We start from the raw sequence: 20,388 nt of genomic DNA, 5'->3' as shown, positions 1-20,388 counted from the left end.
GCTAGGAGTTTCCATGAGGTGGTCCTGATCTGGGGCTCACTGTGGCTCCTGTTAGTCTTTTTGGTGCTGAGTATTCAGTCAAAAAAGTCATTGATCCATGGGATCAATCAGAGTTTTAAGACAATTTAATTGATACTGTCGCTCAGACAACTAATAATTATGTATTGGTGTCGTCCTTGGCCTGCTAAAGTACAGCTTGTCCGGGATCTGTCCTGTGTACTGGGTGTCCTACGTTCTGGATGTGCCCTTACCATGTAAACATAGCCAAGGTTCCAAATGCTCTTGGAGCAGTAGTACTTATTTGTTTCATCAGTTAAATGCCCCCTTTTGAGCCCAGGGGAAATCCAATCTTGAGTTGACCATAGCCCTCTCATGATATCCATGACTGAGGAGTTAGGAAAATGAGCCGGATATTGTATTGTGTTACTTTCACAGGAAATGGCAAGCCCACACTAATATAACTGACTCGAAGCTTGCTTGACACCGATGAGCAGGAGCCAAAATAGGAGTGAAATGAAGACATCCAGTTCGGAAGGCATTTGTGAACCTGTGATGGGAGTGAGAGTCAGGTCTTTCCTCTCTCCTCCAGTAACAGTGCAAATGCTCCCATCCTGGACACTGTGTGTGTCTTCCTGTTACGTGGATCCTATGCGGATAATTGTTTATGATAGGATCTGGACCATTTGCGCTGTTTGACCAAGACAGCTATCAATTCATGTGTTTGACGCTACTTGCAAGCAATTGATAGTTGATTGATTTTAGTGGCAAAGGCCATTCAAACTACACTTGAAAGACATATCTGAGGAGGGCATCTCTTGTCCCCTGGTGTTGTCATTCGCTAGAGAGGGAAACGACCCGTCCGTGTGTTGAGCCCTTGGCAAGCTGTCTCCCGCCAAACACAAACAAGTCTGTGCTGATTTTGATTCCTTTGCAGGCCGCTCTGAGTGCTACAGACATGGCCTTGGCCCTCAATAGGTACCTTTGCACAGCTGTCCTACCTTTGTTAACCAGATGTGCTCCTCTGTTCGCGGGCACGGAGCACCACGCCTCCCTCATCGACTCGCTTCTTCACACTGTGTATAGACTGTCCAAGGGCTGCTCCCTCACCAAAGCCCAGCGGGACTCCATAGAAGTGTGCCTGCTCTCCATTTGTGGGTGAGTAGGGCGACCGGCTCTTGAGCAGCCTTCTTTAAGAAAGACGATGTGACATTTTAGGAGTGTTGAGATGATTTTGGTAACTAGCCCCCCACCCCCACACAATGTTATTTCATTATGAGTAGTTCTACATGTTGAGATTCTTGCAGCTACTTGGAGCATGCTAACTCCTGTTGATGTCAGAGGACATCTGAATATCCCTTCAAGGTTCCCCATGGGTATCTGATTGGTAAACACCAGTGCTGACCAGGTCTAGAATATTGTCTTGGGTGTTGGGGGAGGTAGGGACTGGTCAAGATTCCTTGGCCATAATGGGGATAAGATGAATCCTCTCTCCTTTTTTGCCTGTGTTGGATAGCTTCCACTCCTCTTCCAGAAGAAGAGAGGAAAATAGGTTCTTACTAACCCTAGAAAGGCTACAGCGTCCTTCCTATGAGAGCCCCCGCTGTGTGGTCCTGCTGAGGGCGGACCCTCCAGCTGGGCAGGCCTCTTCCTATGGGAAGGCCTGGCCCGCCCTCCCTACGTCTGCTCAAATCTCAGTGGTGGGAATGACAGTTTCCCAGGTCCTTCACCAGGGGGTGACCCTTTCTGATTGGATGGGAACCCCAAGAGGTGAACCCCACAGCCCACGGTCCACAGTGAAGGAAGGTTTCACTCATGATGGAGTGGATGGGAGAAACAGCCAGGTGGAGCTGTGGGAGAAGGTTCAGGAGAGTCTTTCTAAAGCCTCCGTGACCTGAGATTGTGTGAAGGCCCGTCAGAGTTCTCAGTATCTAGTATCCAGTGAGGTGGAACTCCTGGTGTTTACTGGCATGGTGGCATTCATGCAGACTTAGCTTTCTTTCCCTCATGTGGAAGCAAAGCCAGTTTCCTGCCTTACTTCACACCCAAGTGGTGCCCTCAGTCTACCCCCCACAGCCCCTGCCCCGCTGTGTGCTTCACACCGTGTTCTCTGGGCTTTTGTTCATGGATGAGGGTCAGAGAATGTGCTGGCACACACCTAGGTGGTACCTGTCGGTCACTCGGTGTGGTTTCTCAAGGAAGCCAAGAGACTTGGCCGAAATGGAGATGTCTGTGGTAGACTGCTCCCCTAACACATGTGAGGTGCTGGGCTCCCCCCATAGCAGTGGAACGAACAACGAAACAAACAAAAGAGACAGACAAGGTGATCCTGAGGCTGCTGCTGCTGAAACATGGCCACCGTTTCCCACGTTCTACATGCAGGTTCTGTAGATGAGCATATATGAACGGTACTAAGGGGCTTCACGGTACGGCTGCCAAACATGAATATTGAAGTAAAAGTGTCAGATCATAAATACTTAAGCCAATCCCATCCTCCCTTACCTATCTTCATCAGATATTACAGGCCGTCCATACTATACTGTACCTGCTCTTGTTTACCTACAACTAACTAACAGGGGAGTAGCTTTGAGTGTATCAGCAATACCAGAATGTGTCAGGGAAGGTTTGTGCTTCGAAGTTAACTCCAGTTAGGACATCACTAGGGAATGGGAAATTTGGGGTTTTATTATAATCTTCTTGGTTCATTCTGTGTTCACTGAAATGACTTTATGTCGTTGTCTTAACTATTGCTGAATCTTTGACTAGAAACACGTAATGGGTATGGTGTGAAGAGAGGCAAAAGGGCAGGCTGGTGGCTTACATAGTCTAACAGTTATCTGCTTATTTTAGACATATTTCATCCTTACAATTGTTTTTTCCTCCTAATAGCCAGTTGAGACCTTCTATGATGCAACACTTGCTCAGAAGACTCGTGTTTGATGTCCCATTATTAAATGAACATGCAAAGATGCCTCTGAAGGTATGGAGAAGAACAGTTTGTAGCTTTCTGAACACTCTTTCCTCTTTGTTTCTTGTTCTTACACGATATCTCTTAGACTTAGTGTGAATGCTGTTGGCTACTGGGAAGTTTCTTCCAATTATTGAAGTGACCGTGTAAGTTTGTAGAAATGGGACTATCAACCTGAAACAAAGTCATCGATTGCTGTGAAAATAAAAAGACAAGCATGAACCACAAAGAAGTGATTAAACCAAGACATTCTTAGACTGAAAAATCCAGTCACAGGCCTGGCCTAAAATATGATTAGTAGTCTTTACGAACCAATGTTGTAGACGTTGTTAGCCACTTGGCAGTTCTCAAGTAGCATGTCGTAGTGCTCAAAGATAACTTCTCGGTATATACAGTTGTAGCTTCCTAGATAGAAATATGACATTTTTTCCCCATCTAGCTTTACTATCCAGTTCATTCATTACCAAGTCTCATTCTTTCCAACTGACTTCCAAATGTTTCCTGTTCGAACTAGACTCAGGATGATATAGTCTGTGCATCCAGGTTATGGTAAACATGTGCTTTTTCAGATGACCACCTGAAGTGGCCTCTAGTAAGTGTCTCCTTCCACTCTCGACTCAGTGACAGCCCTGTAGAAGAAAAGGGCTGGGATATAGGCATACTCTTCTTTAAAAATTCTTATACAAAGTATTTTTTGAGAATTGGCAAGATAACATTTCTTTAAGGATACTGATTTTGGTTTAATCAATCTAGATGAGTGAAAGCATTAAATACAGTAAATTGCAACCTTACAAAAATCTCATTTTTCTAGTTCCTTTATTATGAATGGGGGGAGGTTTTGTCATGAACAAATGAGTTAAAATTACTTGAAAAAAATTGGAGTAACATGTTTTGAAACCCCTTTTCATGCGTTCTTATTGTTATCATGAAGGTGACATACAGAGATGTGACAATAACATAGGTCACATAAAGAACACATTTCTTTTTGGACAATGTCACCCCTTCCTTTGCGCTCCCCTTGTTTTTTCTTCCCATCCGCATTCACAATTTGTACAGTTCATTTTCACCATAGTGTCCAGTGAGTACCACTGCTGCATTTGTTCATCCTTTGTCCCACAATTCCTGTACCCCCTCACCCTCCCAAAGACACATAAATGAACAAACAAGACAAAAGGAAAACAGAAAAAGCAACAGCAGCAACAACAAAACCCGCTTGTTTCCATTTCCTGGAGTTCTTTTTGACAAATATTATATGTGATCAGATGCATATAGGTATTGTGCCTCTCCTGAGAGTTTCCTCCTTTGAACTCACTGTGTGAATGCCTAGAGACCTGTATAATTTATCATGTTTCAGTGTATTTTTTGCCATCCATTTGTGTTTATTTGCAGATTTATAAGCACATTCTAGCTACCACAAATGAAGGAACCCATGCAAACCCTTTTATATCATAGGTATATCTGTGTTACTCTAAGCAAATTAAAATCTCAATATTATATCACTTGTTATTCCTAAACTGTGTATATAATATATACCTATGTATTTATTTATGTATATTTGTACATATATAATTGTATATATTTATATATAACACATGTACAAATATATATGATACATAAAATATATATACATATAAATATATTAAAATACACATGTGTGTTTATATGTTTAACAGTATATATACTGTAAATATATGTATGTACAGTATGTTCATACATAGTATGTATATACACAGTACATATAGAATACTTTTTTTCTTATTTTTGTGGCATTACCAGGTCTTGAACTCAGGGCCTCCGATTCTTGCTCAGCTCTCTTGCTCAGGGCTGGCACTCTACCACTTGGACCCCCACTGCCAGCCCACATATGCAGTGTTTTGTAACTAGAAGGGAAATGAAACAAGAAGAGCTATTTCCATAGTTTCTTAAATCATGACAATCTTTGTAAATGTATTTTCCTCCTTGGGTGTAGAAAAAATTCAAATATAATTGAGCCTTATAGAATAGATTTGCCAAAAAGCTATCAAATAATTGAAGATTTTTATTTTTGTTTTTCATATAGTCGGAAAGTTAGGAAGGTAATAAATGGCATCTCTTGCCACCCCAGTAATGTATATTAATTTAAACAGTAAATTCAATTCAATTAACTTTGGGAGTTTACTCCTCAAAGTTAAGGGTAGTTAAGGATAGACAGAAAGAGAAAGAAAGAAAGACAGAAAGTGAGAAAAAGAGAGAGAGAGAGAGAGAGAGAGAGAGCAAAAGTAATCACAGATACAGCGTTCCTTTGCTTTCCTCTTGAGTCGCCCTGCCATCATTTCTTTCATGCTTGAATTCCTGGAGAGAGAGCTGGTATGCTTGAGAGTAGAGAGCCTCCGTTCAAGGCAGAGTCATTAGTGAAGCTGAAGTTTGGCACGTGTATGGTGAGCAGCGTTATATTTTAAGGGGACAGAGAGTATGTAAGCAGTCCTATTTTGCAGAAGTACTCCTGGACAATTCTCGCTGACCTGATTAGGTCACCTTAACATGACTGATGAGGAAGGATGGGAGATGGCAGAGGTGCCTTAGCTCACTGTAATTTTGCGGTTGCTCTCTGGCACAGCTGTTGACAAACCACTATGAGAGATGCTGGAAATACTACTGCCTGCCCGGTGGCTGGGGCAATTTCGGTACTACCTCAGAAGAAGAACTGCATTTATCACGAAAGCTGTTCTGGGGCATCTTTGATGCCTTGTCTCAAAAGGTAATGGAATGTTTTGTGGATTTATGTATTTTGATAAAAATGATAAAAAGTGGCAGGCTCTTGATAAGAACGTCCTTGGCGTGGAATAATCTCTGTAGCAATCAAGATTTCAGGTAGTTTCCGTTTTCCTTTTTCTCAGCTTCCTGAATACACTGTGGCGGGCTTGTGATCATAATGTTGTTTCTGAATTTGAGGTAGCAAAACATTTCAGGGAGTTTCATCTATGGCTGTTGAGTGGTGAGTGCATCTGGATGCATTTGGGACTCAAACCGTCCCCAGTTACCTGTCAAATCTTACAAAGCCCGAAGAACTTGTATCAAATAGAAGGCTATAGCTGGGTGCCAGTGGCTCATACCTGTAATCCTAGCTACTCAGGAGGCTGAGATCCGAGGATCACAAGTCAAAGCCAGTCTGGGCAGGAAAGTCTGTGAGACTTATCTCCAATGAACCACCAGAAAACCAGAAGTGGCGCTGTGGCTCAAGTGCTAGAACGCTTGCCTTGAGCTGAAGAGCACAGGGACAGCACCCAGACCCAGAGTACAAGCCCCACAACCGATCAAAAAAAAAACAAAAGGCTGTCCAATCTTAGGGAATTGGAATGTTGCCATGGCCTGCTGACACCTGCTTTTGTGCCAGAGAGATTCAAGTACCTCTGTTCAGGGTGGCATGGTGTAGTGTTGGCTTACAGCGGCCAGGTCTCTGGTGAATACTTCGTGTATTTTCAGATGACTGAGAAGGGAGTGAGACCAACATATTTGGTAAGCACACACTTGAGTTGAGCAAAATCGATTTGGGTTTTGGCAGGTACTGTTAGGACCTGTGGAGCGATGCACTCACAGGTTTGCTTGGGGAGAAAACTCTGTGCTTACATTGAATAGTTACAGCATGGTATTTTTTCTTAGTTTGGTAAGCTTGAGAATCATTTAAAAATAATGTGGAGGCATTTTTCAGTACATTTATGACATTAACTTAAAAATAGAACATTTTAAGTGAGATGGTTTAAATATTCATACTGCTTTTTTAAAGACCTTCAAGGTCAACTAAATGTGTCATTGATATACAAATACCTCTTCCCAGCAAATTTCATACTGGCTATAGATCCGTAGCTAGCATACAAGGATACTAGAATAGCATTTCAGTGTAGGAATTTCACTTTCATAAGGTTATAATGCAACACAGTTAAATGTTTCTCACTCTCTGGGGTGTTATACTCTGTATTTTTCCTGTGTAGTCATTACAATAATCTATAGTTATGTGGGAGATAATCAGCATTGACTGAAATGCCCACGTTGTAAAGGTATTTTTTGAGGGGAAAAATGGAGGTGGTGCTGGGATTTGAACTCAATGCCTTAAGTTTGCTAAGCAAATGCTCTGTCACTTGAGCCCCAACTCCAGTCCATTTTAGTTTAGTCATGAAAGCCTGGAACTTTCCCTTGGGCTAGCCTCACACCCCAATCCGCCTGCTTCTGCCTCCCAAGCAGCTAGTATTACAGGTTGTTTTATACAAACTTAGAATATCTTTTTTTTTTAACTGTATTTTTTTGTCTTTTCTTTTTTGGTACTGGGGATCGAACCCAGGATGTTGCACTTGCTAGGCAAGCGTTTTGCCACTGAGCTACATCCCAGCCCGAAACTTAGAATATCTTTGAGGTTAAATATAGGAGGATAGACTTTTGAGAAGTGAGGATTTTATCACCCTCTAGCTGCCCTCCAGTAAGCCCCATCTTTGCTGTGTTCGGTTTGCGGGAGAAAGGATAGTCCCCGGTCCATTCACCTTTTCTCCTTCAGCATTGTACTGGCCATGATGATGCCAGCCTTTGTTACAAGGTCATGTCATGACTTTGGTTTGACTTGTCTCTTTTTCTTCCCAGAAATATGAACAAGAACTTTTCAAACTGGCGCTGCCTTGCCTGAGTGCCGTTGCAGGGGCTTTGCCTCCCGACTACATGGAGTCAAACTATGTGAATCTGATGGAAAAACAGTCGTCCATGGATTCTGAAGGGAACTTTAACCCCCAACCTGTTGATACCTCAAAGTATGGACTCTTTCTATTGCAGCAGATTTTTATTGTAAATGATGTGTGAAGTCTGAAATTGAATAAGGTACTGATGTGAACTTTCTCTGATACCTGCCCCCTTTGAATTGGTATCCTTTTAATTAGGAATCCCTTTAATTTATCCAATGAGAGTAACTCTAATATCAGGAGCAGATGAGGGTTGCTTTTGAGGATAGTTTTCACTTGATGATGATACTCTATAACTATGTGGCAATAGCTCATCATATTGGGAACCAAGGAGGCAGCTGTTAGCCGTGCTTTGAGTTGGAAGTTTGCCTGTGGTGTGTTTGTCAGTATCCATAGGTGACCACTGTGTAGTGCTCTTTAACATAGGCAATCCCAGCGTGAACCGCGAGGCTGATTCTGGGTGACAGGGACTGGCTTCGTCCATCTCAGCCAGGCCCAGTGTGTGTGGTGGACGCTTTGCCTCAGAAAGCTCATCATGAGACCGGAGAGACAAGACATGGATTTTTTTGGGGGGGAGGAAGCATGCAAAATATACTCTGACAACTGGAGACCAGACATCAGTTAACTTTATGAGACGTCTCATGTCTGCTTAGTTGGGTGCCTTCTCCTACAGATAGGATGCATTGGCACTCCGTGTGTCTGAAGTGTCATGGCATTTCATGCTGTTACTGATTTCCCATGCTACGTGATCATGCCAATTCCTTGGTGACTTGGTAACTCCAGTTAGCAAGTGGTGGTTATTATCCACTGCTATTGGATTTACTTAGGTTCAACTTTGAGCCTCTAGGGTAGCCCCAAGCTGGTTTACCCTACTTTAACCTTCTGATCACATCAGGATCCAACCCACATGCCCAGCCATTAATCTGATAATGCCTTAAAATGACACCTTTGATATTTGACAGCAATCTTAGGAGAAAAAAGTCAAAATTTCCCCCTCCCACACCCCCAGTATTTGGCTTATGTGATTAACCCTGTGTGTCTTCCAAAGCAAGTGACCAAAACATCACAGGTTTAAACTCCTACCAGGGTAAGTGTGTGGTTTGCTCACATGCAGTGTAAACCCATGGCTTTCTATTTCTGTTTTATTGCCATCTTTAAGGAGTGGTACAAAGGATTTGCCATTTGAAAATGCATCTTGATCGTTGTCAACCCTTTCAACATTCTCACCCATAGGATTTTCAGATGACAGGAACAGTGACATGGGGTTGGTGTTGACTATTTAAATCCAACTAATGATCAAGAATTGGGCATGTGTATGGATTTAACTAGGCATGGCTTGCCTCTTTGGGAAGTAGTTAACAGGTATAGATTTATACGGTGATAGTGATCATTCCTATAAGAGTGTATTGCTTCTTAAATATCTGTGTGTCAGTGACCAACTGATAATTCTGCCAAAGAAAACCATCATAGGACACCAGGCTTCATTTAGAATTTGAATCTCAAAGTTAATTGCTTTAGTGAGTTACCTTTACTAATGAATGGAATTCAGTGTCTATCTAATTTTCTATTCATGAGTAGGTTTGATATTCACAAGTCTTACATTTGCTACCAGATGTGTCATGCCTCAAATGTGCTGGGTATCTACACAGGGGAGTAAATAGTAATTTAAACAGGAAAGGAGTAACATTGTGGAAACTACGAGGCATGACTTAGGAAATGACTGTTGCCTGCAGTCAATATCAGTAACATTTTTCCTCTTATCTCTAGACCATTGATATTTGGTACTATTAACACAGCACTGGAAATTAATTAAAAAGTCCAGCAGGTCCAGTGTCCATGATCTTTTGTCTGTTTATTGTTGCAACAGAAACCATGAGTCACAAACAGAGAGTATCTTCCTAGAAAGTATGGGAGAGAAACGTGTCTTTAAGCTCATTGAGTCTAATTATGTCTTGATTTAAGGTTTTTAAAAAATAGATAATCTATTGTCTTCATCTTTGAATACACTATGCATATTTTATTATATTCCATTTGTTACATTAAGACCTAATAAGAGAGTTATCAATTTCAGAGCAGATGAAACTTTATCTGCTTGACTTTCAATTTTTTCTTTTCTGAAACCAGAAGTAATACTTTGTCAAAGCTATTTTTAGCAGTTAGGCACTCAGTGGCTCTAAGCATTCATTACTTGTGAGTAAATTGTGACTTTGATTTCCTGTAAATTCTGTGAAGATCAAGCTTTTCCTTTCTTTTTCTCATAGTATTACAATTCCTGAGAAGTTGGAATACTTCATTAACAAATATGCAGAGCATTCTCATGACAAATGGTCCATGGACAAGGTAAAAGTATGAACTACGTACTGTTCAGGCTGTCCTTACTAGTAATCTGTCATTGCTTACATGTGTCTGTTCTCATGACAAATGGTCCATGAACAAGGTAAAAGTGCGAGATACAGCCTGTTCAGGGCTGTCCTTACTACCAATCAGTCACTGCTTACACGTGTCTGCTAGTGACAGATTTCTGAGTTCAAGGGAAAGCTTTAAGCTAGGAGAGCAGATTCCATTACAACATGCTAATAGAATATTTAGCTAGCTCAGCCATAGCAAAAAGAAGTGTATGTGAATAAGAACATTTGTCTTGATATTAAGCATGACTTTAAGATTTCAAAAGCAATTAAAAATAGCACGGATGCGTTTTCTAAACACATTGCTTATGGAGTTAAAGGTAAAAATCATGGCTCTTCTATCAACATCTCCTAACTAGGGGGCTCCTCTCTCTGTCTCCCTCTTCCTCTTCCTCTGTTCTCTTTCCTTTTCCCTTCTCTCCTCCCCCTCTCCTCCCCTATGAGTCCCACATGAGCCACACCTCCAGCCTGGCATTTTGCTCACTAATTTTGGTTGGAATCTCAAGGACTTTCTTGCTGGGTTGGCTTGGCCCTGCAATCCTTTGATCTTGGCCTTCCGAGTAGCTGGGACTATAGGCAGGAGCCACAGGCCCCTGGGCATAAGGGGCTCTTTTGTATATTGACACCACTAAATTTTTAATGGCCGGAGTTGGTGGTGACTAGGTGTAGTGCAGTAAGGTAGCTCCGAGCTGTAGCAGTCCCCTTATCCAGATCCCTTGGCACAGAATGCTCCAGGGAAATGGCAATGTGTCCAGACGGGTGCAGTGATGGGGGACCAGGTGTGTTGGCATGGCAGATGTAGCACTGTTCGGGAAGCTCCTGAGTTGCATACTCCAATATTCTTGTTTTCAATTAGTGTTGAGTAGACCTAGGTGGGGTCCCCAGACACATCAAGACAAGCCACACTGGGGCGGGGCTGGACGCCTGTCCTTTGTGGGATTTTTGCACTGGGGACGCAGAGTGTCCAATCTGGATGAGGAGACTCACTCCAGATTACTACTGAACATAACATTGATGAAGATGGAGCTGTGTGTGGTGGTGTGTAAACTCAAGCCCGGCGCTGGTGGCTCACACCTGTAGTCCTAGCCACCTAGGAGGTGGAGATTTCAGGACCATGGTTCGAAGCCAGCCAGGGCAGGAAAGTCTATGAGACTCTTCAATTAATCACCAAAAAGTTGGAAGTGGAGCTGTGGCTCAAGTGGTAGAACAAAATTACTCAGAGACAGCACCCAGGCCCTGAGTTCAGGCCCCCCAGGACTGGCACAAAATAAAAAAAAGTAAACTCTAATCCTTCTCTTGGTTCACTTTAGGTTTATTTTATTAAACATATTTAAGACATATGCTAGCTAAACTAGCTAAACATATGCTAGCTAAACTCTCTAAAATGGATACTTGTGAAACAGGTTCTAATCTTTGTATTTCTTTTTAGTTGGCAAATGGATGGATTTATGGAGAAATATATTCAGACTCTTCAAAGGTTCAGCCATTAATGAAGCCTTATAAACTATTATCGGAAAAGGTAAGGACCTTTTCTAAGTTCATAAAGTTTTCATTGTTTGGAAATGATTTTTCATTGTATATTTACTTACTAAAATATCTTTTATTTTATATGTATGTTTTAACTTTCCAATTTCTTTTATTTTCTTTTCCCCTTTTCTTCTTCTCTTTGCTCCTCCCTCCTTCCCTTCTTCCCTCTTCCCTTTCTTCCCTCTTTCCTCTCCTCTTTCTCCCCCATACTCCCCCCCCCCCCCCCCCCCGTGGTTCTAGGGATTGAACTCAGGGCCTCATGCTTGCTAGGCAAGTACTCTACCACTCGAGTCATATCCCCATTCCCTTTTGCCTTAGTTACTTTTCAGATAAGGTCTTGCTACTTACCTCGGGTTGGCCTTAGTCTGTGATCTTCTATGTCTATCTTACAGGCAACTGGGATTATTGATGTGAGCCACCATGCTAGGCTTGTTCTTTGATATAGTTTCCCTCTCACCTGTGTCCAGGGCTGGTCTCTAACTTCAGTCCTCACAAATCACTGGGATCATAGAAATGAGCCGCTCTGCCCACTCTGTGTTTTACTACCTGTTTTCCTGCTCTGTTCTCACTTTATGCCAGCGCTTCATCTGTTCCTTTCTTTTTTCCTTTCTTTTTTTCCATTTCATTCCTGCCTCCTATTTTGAAGGACCTTAGACAATATTTTCATCCCAGCTGAGAGTCTCTGGAGAGGGGTACATAGGACATGCCTCGTGTCTGTGGTTTTGGTTCTGTGAGGGAATATGAATACTTCTGCATGGAGGGAAAGGATTCTAGCATGGAGCTTTGTACGAAGAGTGAGCTGTGTGTGCAGGGCGCCCTGCCTTCCCCCAGAGCAGCACCATGGGATCTTGTCCCCCAGGGTGCTCTCTCCCTTCTGGTTTCTGTAAAAGGTCCCAGGATGGGGGGTCCTAGAGGGTTTTGATGTCCCACTGTGGGCACGGGCCGGAACCCCCTCTGGGCAGCCACATCACACACGCTCTTTTCTCTTTGCCATTTATACTTCAGCTTTTCATTTTTAAGTAGCTGACACTAATGCCAGCTTTTTTTTTTTTTTTATGAAGGCAGTTTATTTCAGACGAACACAAGAGCTATTTGGAATTTTCACAGCAGCTATCATATCCCTGATCATTCTTTTGTTTTTGTTTCCCCCTCTAGGAAAAAGAAATTTATCGCTGGCCAATCAAAGAGTCTCTGAAAACCATGCTGGCATGGGGCTGGCGGGTGGCGAGGACCCGGGAGGGGGACAGCATGGCGCTGTACAGCCGGACTCGCCGCATCTCCCAGACGAGCCAGGTGAGACCCACGCAGGGAAGGGGCTGCCCCCGCCACTTTCAACGGCATTTGGAGTGCTCATGGTGAGACTTCCTGTAGTCCCAGCCACTCCGGTGCCCGAGGCAGGAGGCTCATGTGGGCCTCCCCCAGAATTTGAAACTAGCCGAGACATAGTGACAGACTTTCTTGAAATTAACCATCACCATCACGTTGACAATAATTTATGAAATGGTTGAGTGTTTCCAAAGGGAAACGGAAACGTCTCAAGCCTAACAAAACTTACAAGGCAGAGGAGAAGACTAGAATACCTCAGCTGTGTTTGATGGTGAGGTGAGTGTGTGTTGAGGCGTTGAGTCTTGCTTTTCCTGGCTGGTATAGATAGGGCTCCCTGTCCTGGAGCTTGATGGATACACTGCTCTCATCGCTGTAGTGCGTTGCCTGTAGAACTTTCTGCTGGCTTCCTGCCACCAGTGAGGCCTGCTTCCAAAGGAACGGGGTGATGAGACAGTGGGCCCCACGTCTGTAGACCAGGCTGTCTGCACACCTTGAATACCTGTTTGGCACCAAGGGAGATGGATGACCAGCAGGTAGCACAAGGATTTAGGGACGGGAACCATGTTCAAGCCAGCAACCAGCATCCTGACTCTCAAGCCTGGTGGCTTCAAGTTCAGGGTGGGAGAGGCGAAGTCGAGACTTGACCTGGGACTCAATCTTAGGGGCTGGAAGCTGGGGAGGAGGTAATTTAATGGGAAATTTGAAGCCAGGCTGGGCAGAGAAGTCCAAGGGACTTCTATCTCCAAATTTGCCAGCAAAAATGCAGACTGGAGGTGTGGTAGCATACCAGCTGTGAGGGAAAAAGCTTTCCTAGAATGTGGGGCCCTGAGTTCAGTCCGCAGGTCCAGTGCAAAAAATAAAAGGGAAAGAAGGAAAGGAAGGAAGGACGGAAGGAAGGAAGGGAAAAACCTACAGAATATCATGCGTTCTCCTTTCCTAATTCAAAGTTGATCTGTTTTGTCCTAGGGTCTAACCCACAAGGACACTGGTAAATTCTGACCTTTTTGACTCCTTATTGCTTGGTTGAAGCAGAGTAATTCATTACAGCTAAGTAGGATTTATAAGAAACTCAAGAATATAATGACCTTTATATAAGGGAACATTTCAGAATTCGGAATTCACCGTACAATCTGGTGAACTCTGACCGTTAGGCTGTGGTATTTTCCAACCCCTAAGATACTCAAGTGAGTTATTTAAGCATAAATAATTGTTAGACACCCAAATAGAATGTGATTTTCTGGATGTGTCTGTAGGATCATTTAATGTAGATAACTCGCTGCTTTTCTCTGTGAATACGTGTGTGGAAGTTTGTCTACAGTGTATTTCTAGAGTGATGCTTCTCCACAGGGGTTTAAATGTTTGTTTGTTTACATGAATGATGTAGGTTTCTGTGGACACTGCCCATGGTTACAGCCCCCGGGCCATTGACATGAGCAACGTCACACTCTCCAGAGATCTGCATGTAAGTATTGCTCAGATTTCGAAGTGATCACCAAGTTTGAGTTCTAGAAGGTATCCCATCATCTCTGCCACTTGAAGTCTTTGACTACAGCCATCCTCAAACGGACCTCTGTCTAGTTGAGAGCTATGTTGGGTCACTTTTAGTATCTTAAAAATTGCGACAGTTAGTCTCACTTGGCTACAGATCCACCTCTGGGATTTCAGTTATTCCCACCCACACTGCATTCTATGAGATTAAACGGGCAGTTCTGGGAGTGATCAGTTCTGAGGTTTGAAGTCACATCCCACTATGAGTGGCAGACAGAGCTTCCTGCCATCCTGTTCTGCTCTGCTCTGTTCTTCTTGGCCCTGGCTGGGAATCATTCCTTTGTCTACCGTTTCCATACTGTATGCGCTAGCCTCCTTTTAACCACTTGGCAGTTAGTAGATCCTTTTCCATGGCTTATAGTGCTTGTGTTAAGTGAACCTCAGTTTACCTTCATAATAACCCCAAAGTGCAGGAGAAGATAGATGCAAAGAAGCTGACAGTGCATAAAACACAGAAGGGCAGATGCAGTCTGGTACGATGCAAAAACACTATATATATGTCATATAGAGGATTTAGTACTACCTGAGTTTTCAGCTCTCAACTGAGCATCCTGAAACACATCTCCCCAGATAACAGGTAACTGGCTGTATAAGCTTTTCAAGGATGCTTTCTTCCTGTAACACATTTTCCTTCAAAAACTGATATCCACTGTGATGATCTACGTGTGAGAAGAGAATAATAAGGAGTAGTAACATGCCACCTAAGGTGACCATGAGCTATTCACCGAAGAACATGTAATTAGATTGTTCACCTGGAGAAATGGGTGGCATTTCCCTGTGTCATCCACAGCCTTATCTGTCACTAAGGAACTTACTGTGAAACAGCTGACTTGAACGAACGATAAAGCTTGTTTCTGTAGAATGTAAGGGAATGCGTCAGTCTGGTACAATTACATTGTTAGCTCAGGAGGAGTAAGGGGAGAAATGTAACTTTTATTTCTGGTTAAATTTTGTGGATCTCCCCTTAGCTTTTTCTTCTGTAGGAATGTATTAGAAGTATGTAGTGAACTTAAATACAAACTGAACAGAATGATAGAAGTGATTACCAAAACCCACAAGCTTCAGATTGCATCATGTGGCAAGTCCAAAGCTTATTACCTGGGTTGGGCAGAGAATGATCTAGAAGTGAAATCTTTTGACCCTACTGGTGTTCTTTGCATTCATTGTTTAATAAGGTCTAGGCCATCAGTTAAAGCTTTTGCAATCAACATAAGAAACTTATAAATTGTAATATATTTTATGCTGAAGCCCACCACTGTTTTGAAGCTTCATTATTGTGTTCAGTAAAGATGTTCATCCCAAAGGAGAATTGTGTTTGATGTTCTTTAATGTATTTTGGTGCTATTACTGTGACCTTATTTGTGTAAGGCTTATTTTGATATTAATTTTTAGAAAGCAGATATACTCTTCTTCATTGAAATGTAAGTTAGATCTTCAATATTTGGTACATTTCAGGCTATGGCAGAAATGATGGCTGAAAACTACCATAATATATGGGCAAAGAAAAAGAAAATGGAGTTGGAATCCAAAGGTAAAATTTTCTAGAAACCTCCGTTAAAAAACGCATAGCTTAACTCCAGTCGTGTGTGGTGCAGATGTCATAATTATTTCTTTTAGCACAAGAGCTTATTAGAATGTTTCAACAGTGCAAGATTTCAGGTGGAAACTTCTATAATTTCCTGATTACTAGTGTGTGTCTTCCCATGTCTTAGAAGTTTGGAGGCTTTCTGTAACCATTTTGTCACTGTCTATAATTGCACTATGTAGAAGTGTCTCTCGGTTCTTAGCCCCAACTTAAATATCTTTTACTTCATGCCTTTCTATTTTCCATCTCAGTTTCTTCCTTTGTCCAGTCTGTTTAACAAATCCCCTTTGTTCTGTCTTTTATATACTTGTATTTGCTATTTGTTTGGCACTGGGTATATGTCTAAATTTTGTGGGGGGGGGGGGAGAAGAGAGAGAGAGAGAGTCGAGAGAGAGTCAGAAACACTGAAAAATGCAGCCAGCGCAATTTCTTTCCCAACTATGCTGATCTCTTTTATCATTCCTATATCTATTTGAAGAAATGAATCTGCTTTAGAAAAACTTAAGAAAAACTCACATTTTGCCATTGAGTCTTCAGTGTTCTGGTTTGTGCTTGAGGAAACTCAGAAGGGTTTGGAGGAAATCAAATACCATACTGGAAATATGCATTAAGAAGCAAGAGGTAGGGATGTAACTCGGCGCTAGAGCTTTTGACTGGCAGGTGCAAGGCTCTAGGCTCAATCTCTACCCTCCCTAAAAGGAGATAGATAGGTAGGTAGATAGATAGATAGATAGATAGATTGATAGAGATATAGATAGATAAAGATAGATAGAGATAGAGATAGATAGAGAGATAGATGAAGAAGAAAGAGGAAGAGGAGGATAAAGGAAGGAAAGGAGAGGAAAGAGGGAAGAATGAAAGAAGGAAGGAAAGAGAAAGTGAAAGAAGGAAGAAAAGGAAGGAAGGAAGGAAGGAGTGAAAGTCCCCAAACTATTATGAGTGGTTCAGTGGTCCAAAATGAATGGAAAAAAAATGTCAAGAGCCAGAGTTCGTTTGTCTTCTTTTTCTGATCTATGTTCTGATCTGCGGGCCGATCTCAAGTGTACACCTGTCCTGTGTAGTTCAACAGCACTCTTGAGGTGAGAAGAATTTCTGAGTCAGAGATTTTTGTGTTCTTTATGTTCTTGAGAGTTTTAAATTAATAGACTTTATTCTGCCTGCCCTTTCTGTCTGTCTGTTTGTCTGTCTGTCTGTCTGTCTCTCACTCACTCATTGATATTTGACCCCAGAATCATTGTGGATTGCATGTTAGTTGTCAAATGAACATGATCTAGAACTGAATGTAGTAATGCAGTTTGAAATTGGGGTTTACTGGTTAAATGGTAGTCATTACATTCGATGCACAATGAATTCTTTTTTCTCACAATGTATCCAGCCACAGGAAAGCAGCAGCCTTCTTTTGCAAGGCTCCTGGCTTATTTTATAGCTAAGGCAACCTCAGTATTTAAAGTTTTTTTCGCAATCCCTGCTAAGCTGCTGTAGAAACTTAGGTGCTATGTATATTGTTTCCATAATTCAAACAACAACAGTCATGTTCTGTTTCTTTCTCAAATTTCTTTAGCTGCTTTACTTCAAGGAATTGAATGTGCTGCCCAATATTCATTACACCATAAGTTTTATGATGTTTGCATTTTCATGGACTGTGTACTGCTACTTCAACCACAGTCTTTATGCAAGATCTGGACCCTTGAAAGAGTAAAAATGAACTTCATATTTTTTATAACTTACCATTTTAAAAAATTAATGTTTTATACCTCTAGACATTTTTCTTTAGTAATTAAACACTCTAGAAGTTTTTAAATCCAAAGGAATGGAATGCTTTCGTTACTTCTTACAGATGAAAAATACTAGAAATACGAATTCTTTTTTTTTTTATTGTGAAAATACTGTACAGAGGAGTTACAATTACATGGGCAAGATAATGAGTACATTTCTTATCAAGCATTGTAGCCTCCTCCTTTGTTTCCCCTTCCCATCCCTTCCCATCCTCCCCCCAGCCCCCTACCCAATCCTCCCCACCCCCTCCCATAACGACTTATACATCTCATTGTTGCAATGGGTCCACCTGTATCCCTATTTAAACGATTTGTTTTTCCCCTTCCCCTCCACAAATTATACTGACATCAAATACAGTGAAAGCAGGGGTTATACCATGGGGGAGGGACATACAAAGCAACAAAGAAATAATCTTATAAATGTGCTAGAAACAATTGCATGAAAGAAAAAAACATTTGAATACATATCTTAGGGTTCATTTCCCTAACATCACCTTATCTGACCTTTTCTGCTTGACTCAGACATATACTAGATATTGCAAATAAGGGAAACCATGGGACCTATGTTTCTTTGGGCCTGGCTTACTTCACTTAATATAATTTTTTCAAAGTCTTTCTATTTCCTAACAAATGGGGCAATGTCATTCTTTCGAACTCACTGTCTGGCTGCAATTCCTGAGCTTTTTATCTCAAGATTAGTGCACTACCACTTGAGCCATAGCTCAGCTCACAACTTTCTTGGTAGTAAATTGAAGATAAGAGTCTCATAGACTTTTCTGCCCTGGCTGGCTTTGAACCACGATCCTCAGAGCTCAGCCTCCTGAGTAACTAGTGTAACTGGTGTCCAAGTGAATGCTCAGACTCTTAAGTTGCATATTTACATAGGGTTGTGTGTATTTATTAATAATGTCACTCTAAAAGTACTTACAGACTTAAGATATGCAGTCAAACATTCTTATTTAACATAGTTTTTCTCTGTGTGGGGCAGAAAATGAAATTTGCCCTCTCATTGTACTGGGTCTGCTGCGTAGAGCTGAGTGTGGCTTTCCTCTGTCCGCATCCAGGAGAGATCTGAGCAGAACTCCCTCCTGCTGCTCAGTGTCACCTGTCAGTGCACACTTATGGTGCAAATGCCCTCAGAAAGGCACGGGCACCATCTTGCATCGATTTCCTGAGTTATTTGGGGTGTCCCAGGCACTGTGGGGGGGTAAAGGGGCATGAGTATCTCTCCAGAATCCCAGAAACTAGTGCAGAGGCGTGCTATGGGTCATTTGAGGTCGCATGTCCCTCTCTTGCCTTGCTCAGGAGGCGGAAACCATCCCCTGCTTGTGCCCTATGACACGCTGACCGCCAAGGAGAAAGCCAAGGATAGGGAGAAGGCACAGGACATCCTCAAGTTCCTGCAGATCAATGGCTATGCCGTGTCCAGGTAACAGAACCCCACTCTATGCCTTCCTCGGGAAAGAATGCATAACGAACTCCCCCACTGGAGTTCAGCACAAACATGAATTCAGTGATCTGTTCAAAACTTCGGGTACTGTGTTCAAAATACACCAGAGATATTCAGGCCATTGGCCGTTCCTACTTACGTGAGTTCCTTCTGGGAACTTCCGTGATCATCCACGGTGTGGGCAGAATGGCTAGCAGGCTCTCCACCCCACAGTAATCGAGTTATTCGCCACAGTGTTAGGTCTGGTTCAGAAGACTCCATTTAAATTAAAATCAATCTCTCTCTCTCTCTCTCTCTTTCTCTCTCTCTCTCTCTCTCTCTCTCTCTCTCTCTCTCTCTCTCTCTCTCTCTCTCTTACTGGGCGTTGGTAGCTCATGCCTATAATCCTAGCTACTCAGGAGGCTAATTTCTGAGGATCATGGTTCAAAGCCAGCCCAGGCAGGAAAGTGTGTGAGACTCTTATCTCCAATAAACCTCCAGAAAACTGGAAGTGGTGCTATGCATCAAGTGGTAAGTGATCGCCTTGAGCTGAAGAGCTAAGGGATAGTGCACAGGTCCAGAGTTCAAGCCCCATAACTGACACCCCCCCCCCAAAAAAAACCTCTCTCACCTTAAAGTGGTAAAAGAATATTAGATAATCTTCAAAATTTGCCCCAAAATTATATTCATGGCTTTTTGTTGTTGTTTGGTTTTGTTTGGTACCTGTCCTTGGGCTTGAACTTAGAGCCTGGGCACTATGAGTTATTTTGCTCAAGGACAGAGCTCTACTACTTGGGCCACAGTGCCACTTCTTGCTTTTTTCGTAGTTAGAGATAAAAGTCTCATGGACTTTCCTGCCTGGGCTGGCTTTGAACCTCAATCTTCAAATCTCACCCTCCTAAGTAGCTAGAATTACAGGTGTGAGCCCCCAGCTCCCTGCTTGGTTGTTATTTATTTATTTTTGTTGGTGGTGGGGCTTGAACTCCGGGCCTGGGCGCTGTCACTGCGCTGTTCAGCTCAAGGCGAGCGCTCTACCACTTGAACCACAGCGCCACTTCCAGTTTTCTGTTGGTTTATTGGAGATAAGAGTCTCACACACTTTCCTGCCTGGGCTGGCTTTGAACCGTG

The 20,388-nt window shown here is 42.4% G+C and overlaps 1 protein-coding gene across 1 annotated transcript in view; it reads left to right on the top strand.

The window, feature by feature from the left end:
- Ryr2 (ryanodine receptor 2) overlaps positions 1-20,388 on the top strand; it is a 413,538-nt gene that overhangs the window by 294,045 nt on the left and 99,105 nt on the right. The window contains exons 49-58 of the mRNA XM_042686202.1: positions 935-1,155; positions 2,887-2,977; positions 5,562-5,702; positions 7,574-7,737; positions 9,927-10,005; positions 11,500-11,589; positions 12,753-12,890; positions 14,308-14,385; positions 15,927-16,002; positions 19,137-19,260. Of these exons, the coding sequence (XP_042542136.1) occupies positions 935-1,155; positions 2,887-2,977; positions 5,562-5,702; positions 7,574-7,737; positions 9,927-10,005; positions 11,500-11,589; positions 12,753-12,890; positions 14,308-14,385; positions 15,927-16,002; positions 19,137-19,260 (1,202 nt within the window). The remainder of the gene's footprint in view (positions 1-934; positions 1,156-2,886; positions 2,978-5,561; positions 5,703-7,573; positions 7,738-9,926; positions 10,006-11,499; positions 11,590-12,752; positions 12,891-14,307; positions 14,386-15,926; positions 16,003-19,136; positions 19,261-20,388) is intronic.

Source organism: Dipodomys spectabilis, unplaced genomic scaffold, assembly GCF_019054845.1.
Source record: "Dipodomys spectabilis isolate Male_0828 unplaced genomic scaffold, ASM1905484v1 ptg000096l, whole genome shotgun sequence".
Lineage (NCBI taxonomy): Eukaryota > Metazoa > Chordata > Mammalia > Rodentia > Heteromyidae > Dipodomys > Dipodomys spectabilis.
The sequence above is the reverse complement of the archived record's forward strand: the minus strand, read 5'-3'. Positions and strand labels throughout refer to the sequence as shown.